General features: G+C 37.6%; 1 protein-coding gene across 4 annotated transcripts in view; it reads left to right on the plus strand.

Moving 5' to 3' along the window:
* Positions 1-21,157, plus strand: part of LOC105049151 (probable transmembrane GTPase FZO-like, chloroplastic) — a 52,658-nt gene that overhangs the window by 19,264 nt on the left and 12,237 nt on the right. For 3 of the 4 annotated variants that reach the window (XR_832745.4, XM_073260589.1, XM_010928721.4), the window contains exons 2-8: positions 4,445-5,001; positions 5,127-5,195; positions 10,315-10,512; positions 15,471-15,602; positions 19,089-19,175; positions 19,327-19,764; positions 19,909-20,076. Coding sequence is in view for 3 of the 4 variants with exons in the window: in XM_073260589.1 (XP_073116690.1) it covers positions 4,445-5,001; positions 5,127-5,195; positions 10,315-10,512; positions 15,471-15,602; positions 19,089-19,175; positions 19,327-19,764; positions 19,909-20,076 (1,649 nt within the window). In the remaining variant the exon portion in view is untranslated. The remainder of the gene's footprint in view (positions 1-4,444; positions 5,002-5,126; positions 5,196-10,314; positions 10,513-15,470; positions 15,603-19,088; positions 19,176-19,326; positions 19,765-19,908; positions 20,077-21,157) is intronic. The other variant, XM_029265719.2, reaches the window with a different exon arrangement.

Raw genomic sequence — 21,157 nt, forward strand, 5'->3', positions numbered from 1 at the left:
GACTAAAGCAGCCCAAAGGAGCTTCGAGTTGATCAAGGAGAAGTTGAGTTCAGCACCCATTCTAGCTCTATCTGACTTTTTCAAGACTTTTGAGGTAGAATGTGATGCCTCCGGTGTGGGCATTGGAGCTGTTCTGATGCAAGAAGGGCGTCCCATAGCATATTTCAGTGAGAAGTTGAATGGTGCAAGTTTGAGCTACTCTGTCTATGACAAGGAGTTCTACGCTCTGATTCAGGCTTTGGAGACTTGGCAACATTATTTATTGCCAAAGGAGTTCGTCATCCATACTGATCATGAGTCTTTGAAGCACTTGAAAGGACAAAGCAAGTTGAATTGTAGACATGCCAAGTGGATGAAATTCTTGGAAACCTTTCCTTATGTGATCAAATACAAAAAAGTGAATGTCAATATCGTGGTTGATGCATTTTCCAGGAGGTATGCTTTGATTTCATTGCTTAATGCTAAACTAATGGGATTTGAGTTAATTATAGATCGATACAAGGACGATCCAAAATTTGCAAATATTTATGAAGAGTGCGAGAAAGGAGCTGTAAATGGCTATTAAAGGCATGACGGATACTTGTTTAAGTCAGGTCGGCTGTGCATTCCTAACAGTTCCATTCGAGAGCTTTTGGTGAGAGAAGCTCATGGTGGTGGATTGGCAGGTCATTTTGGAGAGAAGAAAATATTGGAGATGGTGAAAGAGCACTTTTATTGGCCAGCTATGATTCGTGATGTGCATCACGTCATTGAGAGGTGCATTACCTGTAAGAAGGCGAAAAGCAAAGAGACTTCACAAGGGTTGTATATGCCGCTATCTGTACCAGATCAACTATGGGTAGATTTGAGTATGGATTTTGTACTTGGACTGCCAAGAACACAAAAGGGGAAGGATTCGGTTCTGGTGGTTGTGGATCGATTCTCAAAAATATCTCATTTCGTGCCATGCCACAGAACCGATGATGCTTCACATGTTGTAGAATTATTTTTCAAAGAGATAGTACGTCTGCATGGTGTACCAAAAAGCATTGTGTCTGATCGAGATGTCAAGTTCTTGAGTTACTTTTGGAAGACCTTGTGGAAAAAGTTTGGTACTAGATTGCTCTTTAGCACGACTTGCCACCCGCAAACCGATGGTTAGACCGAAGTGGTAAATCGTATCCTCTCTTCTTTGCTTCGCACTGTTGTTAACAAGAATATGAAGAATTGGGATGAGTGTTTGGCTTATGTTGAGTTTGCTTACAATCGTAGTATTCATAGCACTACTAAGCATTCTCCTTTTGAAGTGGTTTATGGGTTTAATCCTATCATCCCACTTGATTTGGCACCATTTTCAATCAGCGAAAGAGTTTGTATGGATGGGAAGAAGAAAGCTGAGTTGGTTAAGTCCATGCATAAGAGCATCAAGGAGCAAATTGAGAGGAAGAATGCGGCTTATGAGAAGGCAGCCAACAGAGGAAGAAAACAAGTTCGCTTTGCTCCAGGTGATCTTGTTTGGATATATCTTCGCAAAGAACGATTTCCAAACCAAAGAAAATCTAAGCTCATGCCGCGTGCTGATGGTCCATTCCGAGTTGTTGAGAAAGTGAATGACAATGCTTATAAGATTGAATTGCCTGGTGACTACAATGTGTCCGCTACATTCAATGTTCGAGATCTTTCTCCTTACTTGGAGGATAGTTTGGATGATGGGGAAGACTTGGATTTGAGGACAAATCCTACTCAACAAGGGGGAAATGATGTGCACCATCATGAAGAAAGAGATGATCACATGCCATATATGGATCCAAGAGCCAAATTGATGATTTTGCTCACGTGCGTAGAAGCATGATGTGGTGCGAATCAGATTTGGTAGGAATTTGAAAAAAATTATTGCTTGGAAAAAGGGCCGAGTTTAGAAGCTTGTTTTGTTCTTCCTAATTCATCATGATCTCCAGCCACCATCATTTCCATAGTAGCAAGACGCAATCAAGGTTGTTTTGTTCTTCCTAATTCATCATGATCTCCAGCCACCATCATTTTCATAGTAGCAAGATGCAGTCAAAATTATTTTGTTCTTCCTAATTCACCATGATTTCTAGCCACCATCATTTCCATAGTAGCAAGATACGGCCACTATCATTTCTTTTGTAGCAAGATATAGCCACCATCATTTCTATGATAGTCAAATTCTGTTATTTCCTTCCATTTACTGAATTTATCTTATGTTCCCTCTCTTATCTATATAAAGGGAGGCGACCTATGTATTCAATTCAGATTTCAATGAATGAAAATGAGTGTTGCTGAATTCTCTTATCTAACCCCTGTATGTTAGTGTCGAGTTATAAACCTTAGAACTTATCACCCACTTTCTTCTTTTCTTGAGTGTAGTATTCTATCCCTTTGTGATCTGATTGTGGCGATTTTCTTATCAATCAGATTTCAAAGATTTCTTTCTTTTTCTTTTCTTGTGCTCCAATCTTTGTTCTTACCTACATAAGATAGTTATTCAGGCCTGGGCACATCACCAAGTTTCTTTCTCTTAAAAAAACTTGTAAAGAAAACAAAATACAAGAATGTAGAATTTTAGCACAAATAAAATAGAAAATGAAAACTCTTTTAGCTTAGAGAAAGTCAATGAAGAGTTGCTCTTTTGATGCTGGACCTCTCTTCTTTGATGTTTGAGAAGATATTGTTGATGATGAAAAAAATTGCTTTTGAAAGCTCACTAAATCTGTGCACAAAAATCCTCTCTTTTTCTCTTCTCAAAGATGTTTAATGTAACTCTCACAAATTGATTGATTTCTTTATTCAATCTTTTTTTTCTTGCTTTTAAATTGATTCTCTTGCTTTTAAAAATTTTGGAGTTAGTTAGAGAATAAGTTTTGACTGTTGGAAAGCTTGCAGTAGCCGTTAGATCCAAAAATTAGCCATTGAAAAGCTACAGAAAACTAGCCGTTATTGTAGTTTCGTGCTTAGGGTCGACTCGAGTTACAGTCCTGAAAATGTAGTTTTCTGTCTTCTCTGAGAGTGTCGGCTTATACTATTCACGAGTCGACTCGAGTTTGTGCCAGTCTTCTTCCAATGTGCCAGAGTCGACTCCTTTTCCCTGGGGTCGACTTCATTAAGTCTAAAACTTGAAAAATCATCTTGAATTGCCTTGACTTAGTTTTTTTTAAGAGAATCATTTTCATGGATGAATTCTTCAATTTAATCACCTGAGAATTCCTACATTCATCTTTGAAATACATGATTAGAATCATAATTACTCAAAATTTTGGAATCATCAAAATCAATCATAGGGTCAACACTTTCCTCCCCTCTTCTCTCTCTCCTCCTCTTTCCTTCTTTCTCGCTCTGTCTTTGCCGGCGTTCTGAATTGGATGCTCAAACCGCACTAGTGAGCCGCCGGTCTGGTTCGGCATGTCTTGAACTGCCCGATTCGGGGTGGTTCAACAAACCATGGATTTTATCGTTTGATCAATCCTCCTAACCCATGTTAGATATGATTTGCAACTGACTAATAATTCATTGTATAACTAAAAAGGCTCAATTGACATCTTAGTCATGAACATGTCTATGAAAATATTATCATGTGTAAAATATTCTCACAATGTACTCGAATTGCTAAGCTGGGAACATCAAACATCGTGAAAGTATTTAAAGTTGCTAATGAGTACTCATACAATATGTTTACCATGTACGCCTTAACACATGCTGAAACATTACTTTGTTGGGAATTGTACAACACTTGATTAGATATGAGAAGTAATGGAAGCAAAATATGGTTGAGCGACATTTTACTAAGTTGTCTGGGAACTTCCTGAGTTAAAGTCAGGTCCAATGCGTTATCATCTGAGATATTTGGATACTGCTCGAAGTAGGCTAAACATTAAAAAAAATTCCAATAATGGAGGTTCATTGGAAATAGGATCAGAAATATTTCTGATGATGTTTAATTTAGTTGTTATCCTGAATCATTGTGAGTACAATCTATATAGACTAGTACCATGCATGTGCAAGTGTGCATGACTTTTAAAGGGTCAAATATTGTGTGTGTGAGAGATAGCTCCTTTCAGAAATGTGAGGTAGAAAATTAGATCTGCTGGGAAGGATTCCCGATACCTGCGAGAGCATGCGATGGGCCCTCTGATATGGAAAAAATATTAAAAGTGTGGAGTCCGAACTTAAGGTGAAGTTCCAGCAGGAGAGTTTCTATTTAACCCCATTAGTAGTTTGGCAGAGTAGATAATCTATGCTTGTCTTGTCATTGTTTGTTATATGATATTATTCATCATCTTCTTCTAATCTAGTTTGCTGTCACTGCATTTGAAGCATTTTGGTAGGTTTATTTTTTTGGCCTTCTTTATCTTGGTCCTGCTTTTGCCCAGATACATCGAAATCTAATTATTGAGAGTAAGAAAGTAAGGAAATGTTTCTCTTTTTCTTTCTGTATTGTATGCAGGTATTCCTGCCATTGTTGCAAGGAATATGATGATGAAATCCAAACCGGATTCTGTATATCTCCCTCTAGTTGCAAGAACAGTGCAGACTGCAAACTCTGCAATTAGTGCATCTAGTTCTGAAGGTGCTGATTTTCTTATAATGAGTACGGAGAATGACAATTATGTTACAATACTGGAAAACTCTGTTAACCAGCAAGTCAAGGTGCCTCTATTCTTCTCTGCAATTGAATTACTTCATGATGAATTACCTGTCAATATGGCATCAAAATTACTCCAGTTAGATGCATGTGGTGTTGTCATCACTCTGGGTGATATAAAGCTATTTGGTGATGATATTCTGAAGGCATTTTCTAAAGAAGATGTGGTGAATAGAGTCTCACAAGATGTATATGCAAATTCCAGTAGAATGGACATGGAGGGTGTTAGTGTCATAATCAATGGGAAGAACAGGGTTGCTGGATTTATGAAATTAGGTGACAGGGAGATACAGTTGATTGAAGCCGAAAGAATTTTGTTACATGAAGTGGTTGCGGTTGTCAAGAAAGCTGCACCAATGGTGATCTTCTAATGTTAAACATTTGGTAGCTGAAAATGCCCTTCAAATGATTTCCAATACTACTACTACTAATTCTTTTTCATGTACTTGACTTCAAACATATAAATGTTTACATTGGGTGGCAGATGAAGGAGATTTCACTTCTTGAGGATGCTGCTTCTCGTCTCAGTGAGCCCTTTTTGCTGGTTATTGTGGTAAATTTAAAATTTAGTGAACTCCTTGCAAGAACTTTATGTTTTTTGTTGGAGTGGACTTATATTATTACATATTAGGATACAGTAGTAAGTCTCCGATACCTTTGTGCTAGATCAGTTTATATATTTAAGTCAGCATGATACATTATTTTTTATCTCTGTTTAACAATATTCGAAATACTCAAGTTCTCACTTCTTCATTCTTCACCTGCTTGGTGCATGTTTCTGCATACATGCCTTGACGAAGCATAATTATTTTTATAATTTTATATTCAAACTAATTTTATTTTTGTTAGAGTAATAATATTTTTTATTTTTCGTTCTACTTGTATGATTGCCTATTAAGTAGATGCTACTTCCTGTACCAAATTAAATCTTCTACTTAATCAGGTTAATCAACTATTTCCTTCCCCCTTTTGTGGTGCTTCTTAATTCAGTCCCTTGTGGTTTTTCAAGTATGTCTTCATCCCTATGTGAGGCTTCTTGCCTTGGTCATTTATGCTTTCTTCACCAGTACAATTTCCGACCAATGTTCTCCCAACTAGGACTGAACACCCTACAAATTTGGTTGATTTTTCTAAGAATTTGATAAGTGATATCTTTATTCACTGATTGGAAATATCAAATAAGTTTCATATAGTGGGCCATTGTCATTGAAGTTGGAGAATATCCCCAAATATTGGAGGAAATGTTTTGTGGAAAATCTTAGCATTTGATTTGTAATAACTAATAAGAATATCATAGATCATAAAGTTGCGATGGATGGTATTGCAGGGCAATATTGAAAAAAAATTTATTCATCGGGGATATGCCTACTAAACTTATATGATTCGAAATCAAGCACATGCTGCTTATAATTGGGGTGACTATTATTTTGTGGATTGAAGTCCTTTCGTGTGTGAAGAAATTATTTTGGCAAACAAAGCTTCTTCTTAGACTATCTACTTCAGATCATTATAGAAGGGTAATGATGGCTGGTGGGATCAATGGATTAGATCCAAAGTATCTAAAAGCACATTTTTCTTTTTCTTTTCTTGGTGATTAAGAGGTGCATCTGTACTCTTCTTTTTTAAGATGCCATCCTAGTATCTGAATGATGAGCATTGTATATTGGCCCTGGATTATTAAGTAACATCCCTTATTTGACCTTTGTGATTGCCAGAATCGCTTTATCTAATTTGTCAAGCCAGGCTGTTGGTCTTGGCAATTGTTTTGAGCTATATATTGTCTTTAAGCTTATTCGCTTAAATCTGACCCACTGATCTGGTCCATCTGGATGATTGCTCCAATTAACTTCTTGCAAGTTTTGTGGAAAAAAAGGCATGTTTCACAACCTGTTGATAAAAAAGCTATCAATAAAGAACATTTGGGTGTAAAGAAGAAAGTGAGTGGAAATAATATGAAACCACATAACTACTGCTATTATGCAATCATTTGCTCAGGAACCACTGAATAAGTCAATGAACGGCAATCACCTAATGATGCAAAATGTAGCCAGAGATATCAGGATATGAACCATTGAAAGAAACAGCCAGCTTCAAAAAAATTATTAAATAAGTACTCCATTTGTGACCATTCGAAATTTTTCCTTCAGTGCACGTATGGGAGGTGCTTCTTGAGTAGTTGCTAGTCAATTTCTACTATAATATCTATGTATTTAGTTTTTCTGTTAATCTATTATAAAATCTGAAGATACTTCAAATCAGGGTTCGTCGAACTGTCTCGAATCGGACGGTTCAGGGCATTCCGAGCTATATTGGCCGCAAGTCGGGACGGTTCAGCCTTTTGAATCAGAACAGCGAATGAGGGAAAGAGAAAGAAAGGAAGAGAGAGAGGGAGGGAAGGAAAAGAGGGGACGATGCCGTTGGAGGGCCGATGGTGGCCTGTCAAGGCTGTCGGAGGGCCGTAGAGGCCTTCGCGGTTCCATGTCACTCGATAGGGTATTTAATCAAGAGAGACAGAGAGAGAGGGGAAGCGAGGGTATCGGAGGGAGGCACAGCCAGCAGAGAGGCCATTGGAGGGTGTCGGGTGGCTGCCGTGGACATTACGTGGTAGAAAGGCACGGACGGAGCCATGGTTGTGGAATAGGAGTGACTGTCTCTGTTCACTTAAGTGAAGCCGGCAAATCTATTGTCGACTTCACTGTGATCGGAGTTTTTTAAAAAAATTCTGTGAAACAAGTGAAACCGGCAAACCAATTGCCGGCTTCACTATGGCTGGGGTTTTTTAAAAAATCCTATGAAATAGCGGCGATTGCCCCTGTTTCATGCCTGTGGAATTGCGGGCCATGATTCCATCGTTTGGCAGCTACGATTGCCAGTCGAAGGTCCTCCAACGGCCTCTTCGTCGGTTTTTTCTCCTTCCTTTTTTTTTCCTCTCCCTCTTTCTATCTCTCTCTCTTGGTTGCGATTTGGCAGAAGAAGTGGAGGCCTTGGCAGCCCTTCGAGCATCTATCTGTGGCCACCGCCGGTGTCTCCTCCGACCACATTCTCTCTCCCCTTTTTCTCTCTTTTCCTCCTCTCCGGTTCCTTTTTTCGCTTCTGTATCGGTTCGTGCTGATCCGATCTGGTACGGACCCGTATCGACTTGTACTGTCGGTTGGCCGACATGGGTCCGAGTATCGGCTCTGCAGACCTTGTTTCAAATATATCACAGGCCAAACATGATAGGAGCACTTGTTGGTCTTTCTAGACCTTTTTCAGTAAACAATGTGCCTTCTTACGTTTTTTTGTTATCGTCCTTCTCTTATTTGGTGTTATCTTTTCCTCTTCTACTTCTCAGTTTTGGGCTTTGTTGACAACTAAACACCTGCACCATGCAATTTGGAGCTCCAAGTGCAGGTCATTGGAAAGAGCTGGTGGCTCATTTGCAATTTAAAAATGCATTAGTTCTATCCAGCTTACTGCTTCAAGATTTTTGTTTTCTTTACTCATATAGTCTAATGAAAATTTTGGTGGCACATGCTATTGTTAGCATCCTCAGTGACACTTAAATCAATGAGAAGGGCTGTTGTAGTTTTGGAAAATTTACTGGACATTGAGTAATGCCGTCGGATAGAAACCAACAAGATTGGAACACTCTTGTGAACTCACTAGCGAATTAGATTGGCATCTTATCTAAGCATTCTTATTTTATATGATTTTCCTTTTATATTAATAAATCCTAATTAAAACATTATATTAGTAAATAGTACACAAAACATCATTTATTCTTATATGACATGTCTATTTTCTTGCAAAAGGGATATAGAATTTTCTTACCCATGAATTGCTTTTTGCTTCCTCCTGGATCATACATTGGAAATAAAACCCTTTGCTGTATCAACATTTAACTCTTTTTATTAGTTTCCAATGTTCCATTTTTATTTAGCATGTGCTTCCCTTTTTACTTTTTGGTGTCATATTCGGTAACTGTGGTTCTTAGATGCATGCCATAAATCATATTAGCAATAAATTAAATATAAATTCCTATTCTTAAAAGCAAAGCTTATGCTTTGTTTATGGATGTCCGTCTTGGGCCAAGTCTCTCTTGTTGTTCCTTTGCCAATTGCTTCTTGATCTCCAACTGTTTCTAATAACTCAGAAACATACAATAATAACAAAACATAAAGTAAAAGTTAAACAATAATCTGAAAAATAGCGTTTCCCCTTCACCTATATAAGCCAATTGGTTTCCATTTCATGTCTTTTCTAAATCTGAAAATAGTTCTTGCACAAATTTAAAGTTAGGATTCTCGTTGTCAATCCATTGAACCTCAATTTTTCTATTTGAAGGTGCAACTCTATCAGCAAAATTTTCAACTCGAGTCTCCTTTAGTGCTTATAATTGGTGCGAGGATCTTAGCCTGTAAGTGTTAGAGGCTCGAATTGAAAATTTTGCTGATAGAGTTGCATCTCCAAACATAAAAATTGAGGTTTGATGATTTGACAAGATGGATCCTGATTTTGAAGTTGCCCAAGAGTTGAAGCAGATGAGCAAAAGACATAAAGTAGAAAACAATTGGCTTATACAGGTACAAGAAGAAAAAATACTTTTTAGACGACTGACTAAATTTAGTTTATGTATTCTTCTTGTTGTATATTTCTGAGCTCTTAGAAGCAGTTGGAGATTGAGGAGCAACTGCCAAAGAACAAGAGAGATTTGATGGAGAATAGCAAACCAGGGCATAGGTTTCTTATATTTTCAACTAACCATAAATGCACTTCCATTAAAACAAGCACAAGCTGTAATGTATTTTGGTTCAACTGTTTCTGTTACTGCCCTAAGGACATAGATGAGAACTCACCTCTTGGTTCCAAAATGACATATACTCTCTTTTAAACCATCATACATAGAACCAGAATCACATTTTAAGTTACAATCGCTTCAATTACAGAATGCTTGCAATCTTGCATTATCTGTACAATATTGTAAATGACATGGTTTAACACGCATCACAGATAATGAACTCATCAGATCATTGATAGTGACTCAATTGCATTTCTATTTGCTAGTAACTGGGCACATATACTGCATGGTTGAGGGAAGAGAGAAGGGATACAGGACTGGATATGTTTTAAGTCAAATAAGAGAGAGAGAGAGAGAGAGTCTGATCTGTTTGGGAGTTGAATCAAGGAGAGGCACACTGTTCAAGAGTTTTAAAAAGGGATCTTATCTGATTGGGAAGGGGTTGAGAGAGCACATACAAGTGATTGTTAATGCAGGGAAAAGAGCAAGCAGGCTAGTTAACTTATTTTGTAAGATAGATATGAGAGTATTCTCAATATAAAAAAATGATAGATAGAATAAAAAATGAGTATTTCCTGATTTCAAAACTGTCATTTTATATATACTTTAGTTAAGGTAATAATAAGCTAGATCTATTTTGTCGAAGTCTTTGAATAACTGGATATATTTTCTAATTTATTAATTATTTAAAACCCTTTTCAGCACACCTGTTCTGATGTTAGAGGCAAAAATTGCTTGCATGCCAGATATATCTTATTCTGTTAATGCAAATTAAGATGTGACTTCTTATGGCTATCTGAATTAAGTTTTCTTCCATTCTCTAAGATGCATTTTTATAGTATGAATTTTCGATATCAGCTTCGTGTATCTCATAATTATCTTATATCATCAGGGTGAATTTAATTCTGGAAAATCTACTGTTATAAATGCTCTTCTTGGAAGGAGCTATCTCAAGGAAGGAGTAGTTCCTACAACAAATGAGATCACTCTGCTTTCACATTCTGATATGGAGTCTAATCAGCAGGATTATTATGAAAGGCATCCAGATGGCCAGCGCATATGCTACTTAAATGCACCAATACTCAAGGAGGTTAGTAGTTTGGATTTTTGAATCACTAAATGGTTATATTCCATTTTTATCCCCATAAGTGACCAAATTGGTCACTATCACTATGATTCTCTTGATTGTTGGTAGCATCTCCCATGATTATCTGACAACCTATACAATGTGATGGAGATCCAAGTTTGTGTGATGTTGCACCAGATTTTATTAGATTTAAATTAGTGGTCATTTTTCTGTATTTTTCGTTCATTTTCTGGTTATTATCAGTTTTAGGCGGTCATCCTTCACATTTTAGCCTGAGAATTGAAGTCACTTTATATGAAGAGAATGACTAATTTTGGTTACAAACTTCATGTGAACCATCAAGTGGTATTGGGTGCAATGCATGATGTGATGACAATAGAGGGAAATTAAAAAAAAAGAAAGAAGAAGAAAACTCAAGTGATACATGGAGTTTGCCATAGACAAACACACACTTTTGCCATAGACAAACGCACACTTAAAACAAATAAAAGAGAAAATTTCAATATTTGCCACTTTGTGGAGACTCATAGGTACCGTATGTAAGGGCATCAAAACAACCATAGCAGACTTTTCCACTTTTCTTTTTCTGTACTCTCAAATTTTCATATTAGCAACTTGAGATATCAGAAACATTTGATCAAAAAGAAGCATAGTACTCCATGATATTAAAACTTAAATAACCTTCTTGGCAAGGTTTTAAATCCTGTGGGATGAGGCTGTCCCGATTTTTTTATGGAACGGGATGCATCGTCGTCTCGTCCTGTCCCGACACTTGGGACAAAGAATGTCTTAAGGCATCCCAATCGGGATGCTGGAACGTTAGCGGGACGGCCTGTCCCAATACATGGGATGGTACCCCATCCCGGTGTCCCATGGGACGTCCTGGGACGTCTGCTAGGATTTGAATTCTTGCTTCTTGGTAAATAAGGTATTGAGCTGTAAATAAACAATCTATGACCTTTTGATCTCTTTAAAATTTACTGTAAAAATAAATGCAAAAATATAGTGAAAATTGAAGGTAGAATGACTTATTGTTTTCTGTGGTAGTAAGTGGTGCGATTGTGAGAATGTTAGAGAGAGAGGCACTTACTGGCTGCTATTGAGATGTAGGGAGATGAATAAATGATGATTATGGTTGGGCATGGAGGTAGGAGATTTTCAAAAGAATCCATTTTCCTCATCTATATTATAGCTACTATCCTTTTAATGGTTGAGAAGTGGTTTAAGCCTATCATCTGTGTGTGTGTGTGTGTGTACGTACGCGGGCTCTATGCCTATCACTTTTTAAGTAGTGGGAGTTTTGCAGGAAAGGTCTCCTTTATCATGATAATTACAAACAACCAGCTGGAATTATTTTCTTAAGAAACAGCCACTTTTGAACTTGTGGAAGGTTGTAAATATATTTTTCACATGCGCAACAATCTGATTACCAATATGTGTCATTCAATTAAGACATGTTCGCAACCATCTGATTGTAGGGTTATGCTGGTCTCATGATGTTCAAAGTAAATTGTTTAAGAAAAAAATAATTAGTGGTCTCTTTTTGCAAATATTGCAAACCAAGTTGTTTCTTTTCCTGCAAAACCTCCTTAACTAGATGGCCTGCAACAATCCTTGAACCTTAGTGAATCAGTGATAATGGTACAACCAAATGGTCAGCCAGATGATTATGTCAGTCAGCTGTTGTTATGGTTTCTTTGGTCCATGTTGAAAACTCCTTTGGTAGAAAAAGAAGCAATCATCTTTTGCTTTAGGGCTGAGCCCATATAACCAATGTTTTTAAAACTGGACTAGACCAGCTGGTTCAGCTTGTTGAACCAGGAACTGGATGCTTAATTGGTCCTGTTTAAAGGGTATTTTAAAACTGGTTAAAACTTGGTCAAACTCGGGAGAATTGGACAAACTGATCAGACCAGCTGGTCCGGTCTGTTTCTTGCGAGTTTGGATTTTTTTTTTTGGGTATGCTGCTCCAATCTCGTTCCCCACCTTGATGGCCTCCAAACCCCCACAGCCAATATCCAATTGCCAGTGCTGACAGCCATGGAGGTGACGGAGAGTGGCGGGGAGAGGGTAGGTGTGGCATCTGGAACGGAGGGAGCTACGGTGGTGGTGGAGCAGATGGTGATCGTGGTGGATGAGGGGGTGGCAGATGAGAGGAGGGAGGGGTGGCAGATGAGCAGGGAACGATCGAGAGTCAGAAGCGGGCGATGTGGTTGAGGTTGGAGTGGTGGCCAGTGAGGTTCTTGTGGTCGCACTTGACAGGGCACTTGATAGTGCAATTTAGGTAGAATTCCCCTTTGGTTCCCTTGTTATATTTCTTGTGGCTCCCGTGGTTTGTGGTGCAAATGCATGCAAGACCTGTCGAGTCTCAAAGTGGTGATAGGTCACTAATGTGGGGAATGACAACTAGTTGGGCGTCATCGAGCCTTGCACTTGAGGCAATCCCATTGACGGCCGCTGCGAAGAACAGACAGATGATGGCATTGGTGGTAGTGCCAACAAGGTTGTTGTAGGCGGACATTATGCCATGCTTGATGGTGACACGGGGGGGCCCAATGAGTGAAGGTGTCGAAGAGGGATCCAATCTGGGGGAGGGGAGGTAGTGTCGAGGAAGTGGGAGAGGTGCTTCTGGACGGCCTTTAAGTTTTGGTCAGCAGGGTCAAAGGCCGGGAATCGATGAGGACAAAGAGGACGGCATCTTGGTTGGATTGGTCAACCTAGAAACCGGATAACTTGCTGGTTCGCTGTTTGTGCGATTTTAAAAACTTTGCGTTTAACATGGCAATTTTCTTTCCCATAAATGTAGTCTTATTTTCTTGATGCATTTATGGCTGGGGTTGCTTGGTTTCCAACACACCTTAGTTATGATAGCTAGAGTGCTATTTAGATGGCAATATGAATACCTTATGGTGAGAGGATGTAGTACATTGAAACCATCATGACTTTGTAGACAGTCCCATTTGCACATATTTTCTGATTTTCTAAATTTGATATGTGAATATTCTTGTGGGAATTTTCATTATGGACATTGCTATACTTCTAGTTTTATTTTGAAAATTCTTGTTTTGTAACACATGGTAAGCTTGAGAGAGTGTTGGAGGTTTCATTTTAAGTACGTGTTGCATGCGCATAGAATGCACATGCACGTATCTCCTTTGAGGTGTCATAGCCTATTGTTTGTATATGTTGGGCTAATGCTCTTCATTTGTGGGTTATTGCATTATTGTTTGCTCATTTATAATTGCTTCTCCATTCTAATGTAAGTTAACAAGGAAAAATATTGAAGCTATTTAAGTAAAAGAATTTCTTAGTCATCTCCATGGGGAAGTTAAAAATTTATCGTAAAAGGTTATCGATAAGGATGGCTGAATCATCTTGAACCGCCGAGTTCAAGGCATGGTGAACTAAACCGGTCGGTTGATGGGATAGAATAGGCTTTCGATTTTGGTTCGGTTCTATATAACCCTCTCACTCACCTCGCTTGTCTCGTTAGCTCACTTCTCTTGCTCTTGCCTGTGCCTCTCCCTCGCCTTGCTCGCTAGGGCTAGGGTATTATCATTGTCGCCACCACCAACGATGATGATGATGGATTGGTATGCATCCCTCTCTCTCAGTCTCTCTCTCGCCCTCTCCATTTGAGGAAGCCTACTGCTCTCTCTTTCTCTCACTAGTTCTCCTCACTCGCCTCTTTCACTAGGGCTAGGGTTTCGTCACTGCCACTGCTAACGATGACAACCATAACAACGATAATGATGATGGATACATGTTCCCCCTCTCTCAATCTCTCTTTTGCTCTCTCGTTCTCCTTGTTCTCTCTCTCCCCTCTCTCTCTCTCCCCCTCTCCCTATTTTTCCTTTTGGTTCTGGTAAAGCTTAGGTCGATATGCTATGTACTGGCCATACCGAACCAATCGTCGGTTGGTATGATCCCAGTATTGGTTTGGTGAACCTAATAGATTTTAGCTTTGTGTGTTTATCTATGTCTTTGATTTAGCCTAAAGTACCCACATCTGTCGCTTTAACAAGCATTTGGTATGACTCTCGGACATGGTGCTCTAAGAAGAAATTCTTAATTATTCAAAGGGTCTAATGCTTAGACATAGCCCTATAACTGACACATGAGCTCTAAATCCATGTAATGAAGACCTTGACATATCAATAATGCCCACACTTTTTTTTTTGCTAATCGAGAAAGTGGTCATGTTGTCAACTTGCCAAATTCTCTTCATTTGATATTTGTTTGCAGTTCAAGATATATGTATGTATGTATGTATGTTTGTTTGTAATGTATGTATGTATGTATGTACGTAGTATGTATGTATGTATGTATGTATGTGCATACATGCATGCATGTATGCACATACATACATACATACATACATACATATATATATATATACATACATACATACATACATACATACATATATATATATATATATATATACATATATATGTATGTATGTATACATATATATGTATGTATGTATACATATATATGTATATATGTATGTATGTATACATATATATGTATATATGTATGCATTCATGCATGCATGCATATATATATCCATGTATGCATGCATGCATACATACATATATGTATATATATGCATGCATGCATACATACATATAGATATATATATACATACATACATATATATATATATATATCTATATATCTATACATACATACATACATACATATAGATATATATACATACATACTGTATGTATATATCTATATGTATGTATGTATCTAGATACATGTGTCTGTATGTATGTATGTATATGTATGTATCTATATGTATATATGTATATGTATGTATCTATATGTATATATGTATATGTATATATGTATGTGTATCTATATATGTATATGTATATGTATCTATATATATATATGTGTATGTATGTCTGTATGTATTAACGAAGCTAATATATGCTTGCTTGGTGAAACAGATGAACCTTGTTGATACTCCAGGAACTAATGTCATTCTCCAAAGGCAACAACGCCTTACTGAAGAGTTCGTGCCTCGTGCTGATTTAATTCTTTTTGTCATATCATCAGACCGACCACTGACTGAAAGTGAGGTATGATTTGTTTGTTGGAAGTTGGAACCACTGAAACATGTTAGTTATGCTATGATATGTATATAAATACATACATGCATGCATACATCCATGCATGCACATAAGTATGTATGTTTGATGTATGCAGACTATCTGAAAATAATGTTGGGAAGAAAGATTGTCATTAAGTTTCTGAAGTGCATTCAAATGCTTTTTGACCTGAACATTTATTAGTCGGTCCATGAAACAAATAAATTTTTGAGTTATAAAAGTTCGATTTCGGCATCCCATCAACCAAGATCATTATTTGTACAATAAATACAGCAAATATGTTAAAGTTTTTCTTTTTCTGATAACTAGGATAGCCGGAAGCCAGCCAAAATTGCGGTGATAGGGGGATTTGAATCCAAATCACTGTACCCCTTGAATGTGTTACAGTAAATATTCTTAAAAAATCTTTCTCTGTACATGATGTGTCCGGTGTTAAATAAACAATCCTATGAAAACGAGGTAACTAACTGGGTAACTGCTTCTGATTTTCTTTCTGTGGTATCTCTAGTTCATCTCCAACCAAGTGCTGTAAACTTATGGACTTAGTTATTAATTAAATTATTTAACCTTCTATGTGATCTCATTGTAGGATATACTTTTTGTAAAAGACTAGCCAGTGTGTCTTTCAATCTTATTAGCTTTTTACGTTTATAAGGCTCCTCTCTAACAATCATTTGCATAATTCTATGATTTCATGCTGTGGGATAAGAAATCATTTAAGGTCTTATCTTAGGCACTAGAAATTAAAGTAAAAGGAAAAGAAATTTGGTTTAGTCTTTTTATGGCAATTTCTATGTGGTCACATGATTATATGACTGAATGATGATTTCATGGTCTGGTTGAACTAAAGTGAAATGCACTAGAAGGTTAAGTTTTTAATACTAATGGGTTATGGTTGCATTCATGATGGTGATATTCATCTAACTTATACTGTTAATATAATATATGGTATTATTCATTTTCCCACTGCTTATCCAAGTGTCTTGTAATCTTGCATAGATGATTATGTCTATTCCTTGTATCAGCCACACATCCCTGTAGATGTATGGTAATTTATGAGGTTGAAACTAGTTGTGCATATAGTTCCAGCACTGTTACTAGGAGACATATAAATCAGGCACAAGTTAGGCATGGTACCATAGCTTTAATGGTCCAGACCTCACGAAAAAAGGCTAGCCAGAAGTTATTACTTGGGTTCCTTGGTTCTATGTAAGTACACAAGATCTCCTTATGATCTTCCCAGCACACAACCTGTATGGTTCCGAACATTGTGATACACACTCTTATAGGTCTTCACATACTCTGCCATTTAATCCTTGGTGTCCTTGCTAGGCTAAGGGTTGAGGTCCAATTAAATCCAATCACAAGTACCACAATTTGCCTGTGGTCAGCCCTGAAAGGGCACATGTTGCATTGTCTTTAGTCCATAGGTTGGGTTGCTCCAATTCCATTTATAATGATTAAAGAAACCAAAGAGGTCTAAGAAACCAAAGAGGCCATGCAAGTTATTTGAGTTTCTTGGTCTTGTATAAGTGATCTCCCCATGAACTCCTAGCGCACAACCAATCTAGGACTAAACACACTTTTTGGATCTTCAAAATAGCTATGCAAATGGTATGTGAAGCGTAAGACTGAAGTATAAAGGTGACATGTATACTTCTTTGTTTTTTTTTTTTTTAATGTTTGCAAGGAGAGAAATGCAAGTCTTCTCTTTGTCTTAGTTCTGTTTCGCATGCAATTCATTCATAATTAAATGATTTTAGCGAATCTGTCCTTTATGCATATGATTAATTACTGCTAATCTGTTTTAGTTTATTCAGTACCATAAAATATATCCTTTGTTAGTTTTTGCGTTTGCATTGTTCTTTACTTGAGTTGGTTTCAATAGTTCCAACATGCTGGTTCCAGATGCAGGATATCCAAAATTCCAAATGATTGAATCAAGGGTTTCAATGCCCCAACACATGATTGTCGGTTATTTGAAAGCAAGAATTAAAGTATCATGGATTGTGTTCTTAGTTAATGACTAGCATACTAGGAGTGTTCTATGACACTTGGCACATGCTACCAGCTAGCATGTCACGGAATGCTACTTTATCCCTTTTTATAAACATAAATCAATTTTACTTGCTTTGTACCAGTGTATTATGTGTAGCAAACAAATATAAGTTTTAATAACCTATAAAAATCTAGTTTAAAAATTACGGTAGATATTTGTTTGTAATTGCAGTTTTAGAACATGCATTATGTAATTCTAAGGAAGCTGCCATACAGATAAGCATCACTTCAGTAGCCTACAAATTAGTAAAAGAAATAAGCTTAAACTTTGTGATGAAAATGATGGGAATTAAACAACATATTTTATGCACCATACACATGTTGCTATCACCATGGGAAGTTCATCTACTAAAAGCCAAAATGATATTGCCATGTAAAAATTGTATGTTGTGTATACCTTCATTTCTAACTTTTGATCCAGTGTAGAATAATGACTTTACGATATGATGTCTAATGAGCTTTGAGAGCCTTATCAAGAAAAAGAAAGAATGGTGCAAAAAGTCCCTAACCCCCTAGAGAAACATAAGCTTCTCTTGACGGTCTGTTCCATCTAAATCAGATTGTAGGACACAAGCTAATAGCATTTATGCATCCAAAATGAAGAGGTAAGCTTTGGTATGGACAGATACCAGCACAAAGGCACACACTTGTGTACTTTGCTGATAGGCTGCATCCACAATATATGTCACTAGATATAATACTTTATGGGCAGTTACTTCAGTCAATCAATCCTTGTTAGAAAGATTTTAATAATAGTCTAGATTAGAAATCATATGGTTATTGTAGCATTTCATTGGCTTATTGTTGACAGGGATGTGTCCTTTTTCTACTAAGAAAAAATATTTACCACAATTGAGCGCAATAGGAGCCATTCACTAGGAAGCTGACTGATGCTGGGATTATACACATTATTGTAAAATCCTTTTCATTAGGTTGGCCCTGATTTGATGTGACAGGACATTATGTTAATTCCGCATCTTCTTCTTTCAAAAAATTTAGTCTTGGAGAAATTTCATAATCTTTCTACAATGGCTCCAGCAATTCCAGCATTCTAGTGTATAGCAAATGACATTCCATTCATGTAATATCTGCTACTCAACATAATTCAAATGCAAATAACACTATCATATGGTTATGCAGCATCCTCATCTTAAAACATTGCTATGTTACTGTTTTTTCTAATCTGATATTAGTGATGCATCTAGCAAATGCTTAGCTTCCCAACAATGTTTTATTTATGTCTAGCCTCATTCTCTTATTTTGTCTTTTAGTTCCGATTGATGCTCTCACCTGGATAGAGATTCATCATTCAATACCCTATCAAGCAAGCAATTATATATGCAACTAATAATTGTCTGTCGAAGTAGCTAACACTTGGTTTGTCTTTGCAACTTCTAGGTTGCCTTTCTCTTGTATGTACAGCAGTGGAAGAAAAAAGTGGTGTTTGTATTAAATAAACTGGATCTCTATCGGAATGCCAGTGAGGTTTGATTTATAAATGTCCCTTCCGTTAAAATTCCTCAAATTAGTTATTTATAATGTTGCTGGGCTATTTGTTTTTGTCAGAGCATATAATTTATGTCGTATATCCACATCGCTCTTTTACTTACACTTCCATTTTCGGATTTGCATATAGCTTGAGGAGGCGACAACATTTGTTAAAGAGAATGCGCAGAAGTTGCTTAATACAGAAGATGTAATGTTGTTTCCTGTCTCAGCACGATCTGCGCTGGAAGCAAAGCTTTCTTCAGTTTATGAGGGAAGAAACTATGAAGAAGTTTTGCTAAATGATCCTCGTTGGATGAGCAGCAGATTTTATGAACTTGAGAACTTCCTCTTTAGTTTCTTGGATGGATCGACGGACACTGGAATGGAGAGAGTGAGGCTGAAGCTGGAAACACCAATTGGAATTGCTGACCGTTTACTAACTTCTTGTGATAGACTGATGAAAAAGGAATATGAGAATGCCAATGAAGACTTGATATCAATCAAGGAAGTTGTTAGCAGTGCAAAAGAGTATGCTGTGAAGATGGAAGGTGAGAGCATTTCATGGAGGAAACAGATTTTGTCTCTGGTATGTTTTCTTTTAAGTTTTAAATAATCATAATTTATAGTATCTTATGCTTCCTGGGTTAAAGTTGTGTAAGATAATTTACCATGTATCAGTCTGTTATTTTCTATGTTTTTGTTGATAGAATTTATATTGATACTAATGCAGATTGAGACAGCAAAAGCACGGGTGACGAAGCTTTTAGAGTCCACTCTTCAGTTGTCAAATATTGATCTGATTTCTACATATTCTTTCAAAGGAGAGAGATCTAGTTCTGTCCCTGCCACTTTGGCTGTTCAAAATGAAATTATTGGTCCAGCTCTTTCTGATGCACAAGTATTTTTTTTCCTGTCCCTATTGACCTCATCAATTCTGTGTCTAGAAACATTAAACAATAAATTACTACCATTGCATCTTCTTTTTTCAGTTAAAACTGAAAGATAAATATTGGGTGGTGGTTATTGCAATTTAATCATTTTCTTATAGAGAAATCTAGCCATATCTATGCAATTTCCATGGGCCAGTTTACTCATGTTGTAGTATCTGAGCACTAGACGTATACATGGATTTTATTAAGATATACATACATGATCGACAAATATACAAATATGCAATATTTCTTACTCAAGCACTCCTATCAGACTTAGCATTGTTCAATCATTGATGCAATATGCAATAGATATGTCCAAAAGTGCCATTGTTAGTCTTAAGTGAAGACTGTGAAGAGTGGAAGGAGATGTTATTAATGTATCCTCTATATCTTTATAAAAGTCTTGGGTATTGATAACCTATGTTGGGTGCTAATTATCATAATTGAGGAGCTACAATTGTAAAGGGAACGCATGTCAAAGGTAAGCAAGCGACACCCAAAAGCCTCTATGGTTGTGATCAAGGATCACCGACTCGGAACCGGACCCCATGCTGGTTGGTTGGTGGTATGAGTCGGTATGCTCCCATTCCAAATCCAAATCGATACGGAAATGGGAGATGAATTGGGGAGGAAAAGAGAGAGGGGGGAGGGAAGGAAAGAGAGGCCGGTGAAGATGCCTATGATGGCCACTGGAGAGTTGTGAGGCCATTGGAGGGCTGTTGAGGCCTCCTAAACTTCAGGATCCTCCATGAGAGAAATGAGAAGAGAGAGATAGAGAGAGGGAAAGAGAGGGGAGAGGAGGGAGGCGAAGGCGGCGGGGAGGCCATTGGAAGGCCGTTGTGGCCATCGGGTGGACCCGCTGCGGTGCTATTTTGGGCCATCCGATGGCTATCTGGCGGTCCATTGATGGCCTCCCCACCTTCTTCCCCTCCCTTCCCCCCTCTCTTCTTGCATCTCATGGAGGACTGTTGAGATCCGAAGGCTTGGTGGTTTCGGCAGGCCACTGCCGGTCTTCCCCTCTCCTTCTCTCCCCTTCTCTCTCTTCCT

This window comes from Elaeis guineensis, chromosome 7 (assembly GCF_000442705.2).
Source record: "Elaeis guineensis isolate ETL-2024a chromosome 7, EG11, whole genome shotgun sequence".
Lineage (NCBI taxonomy): Eukaryota > Viridiplantae > Streptophyta > Magnoliopsida > Arecales > Arecaceae > Elaeis > Elaeis guineensis.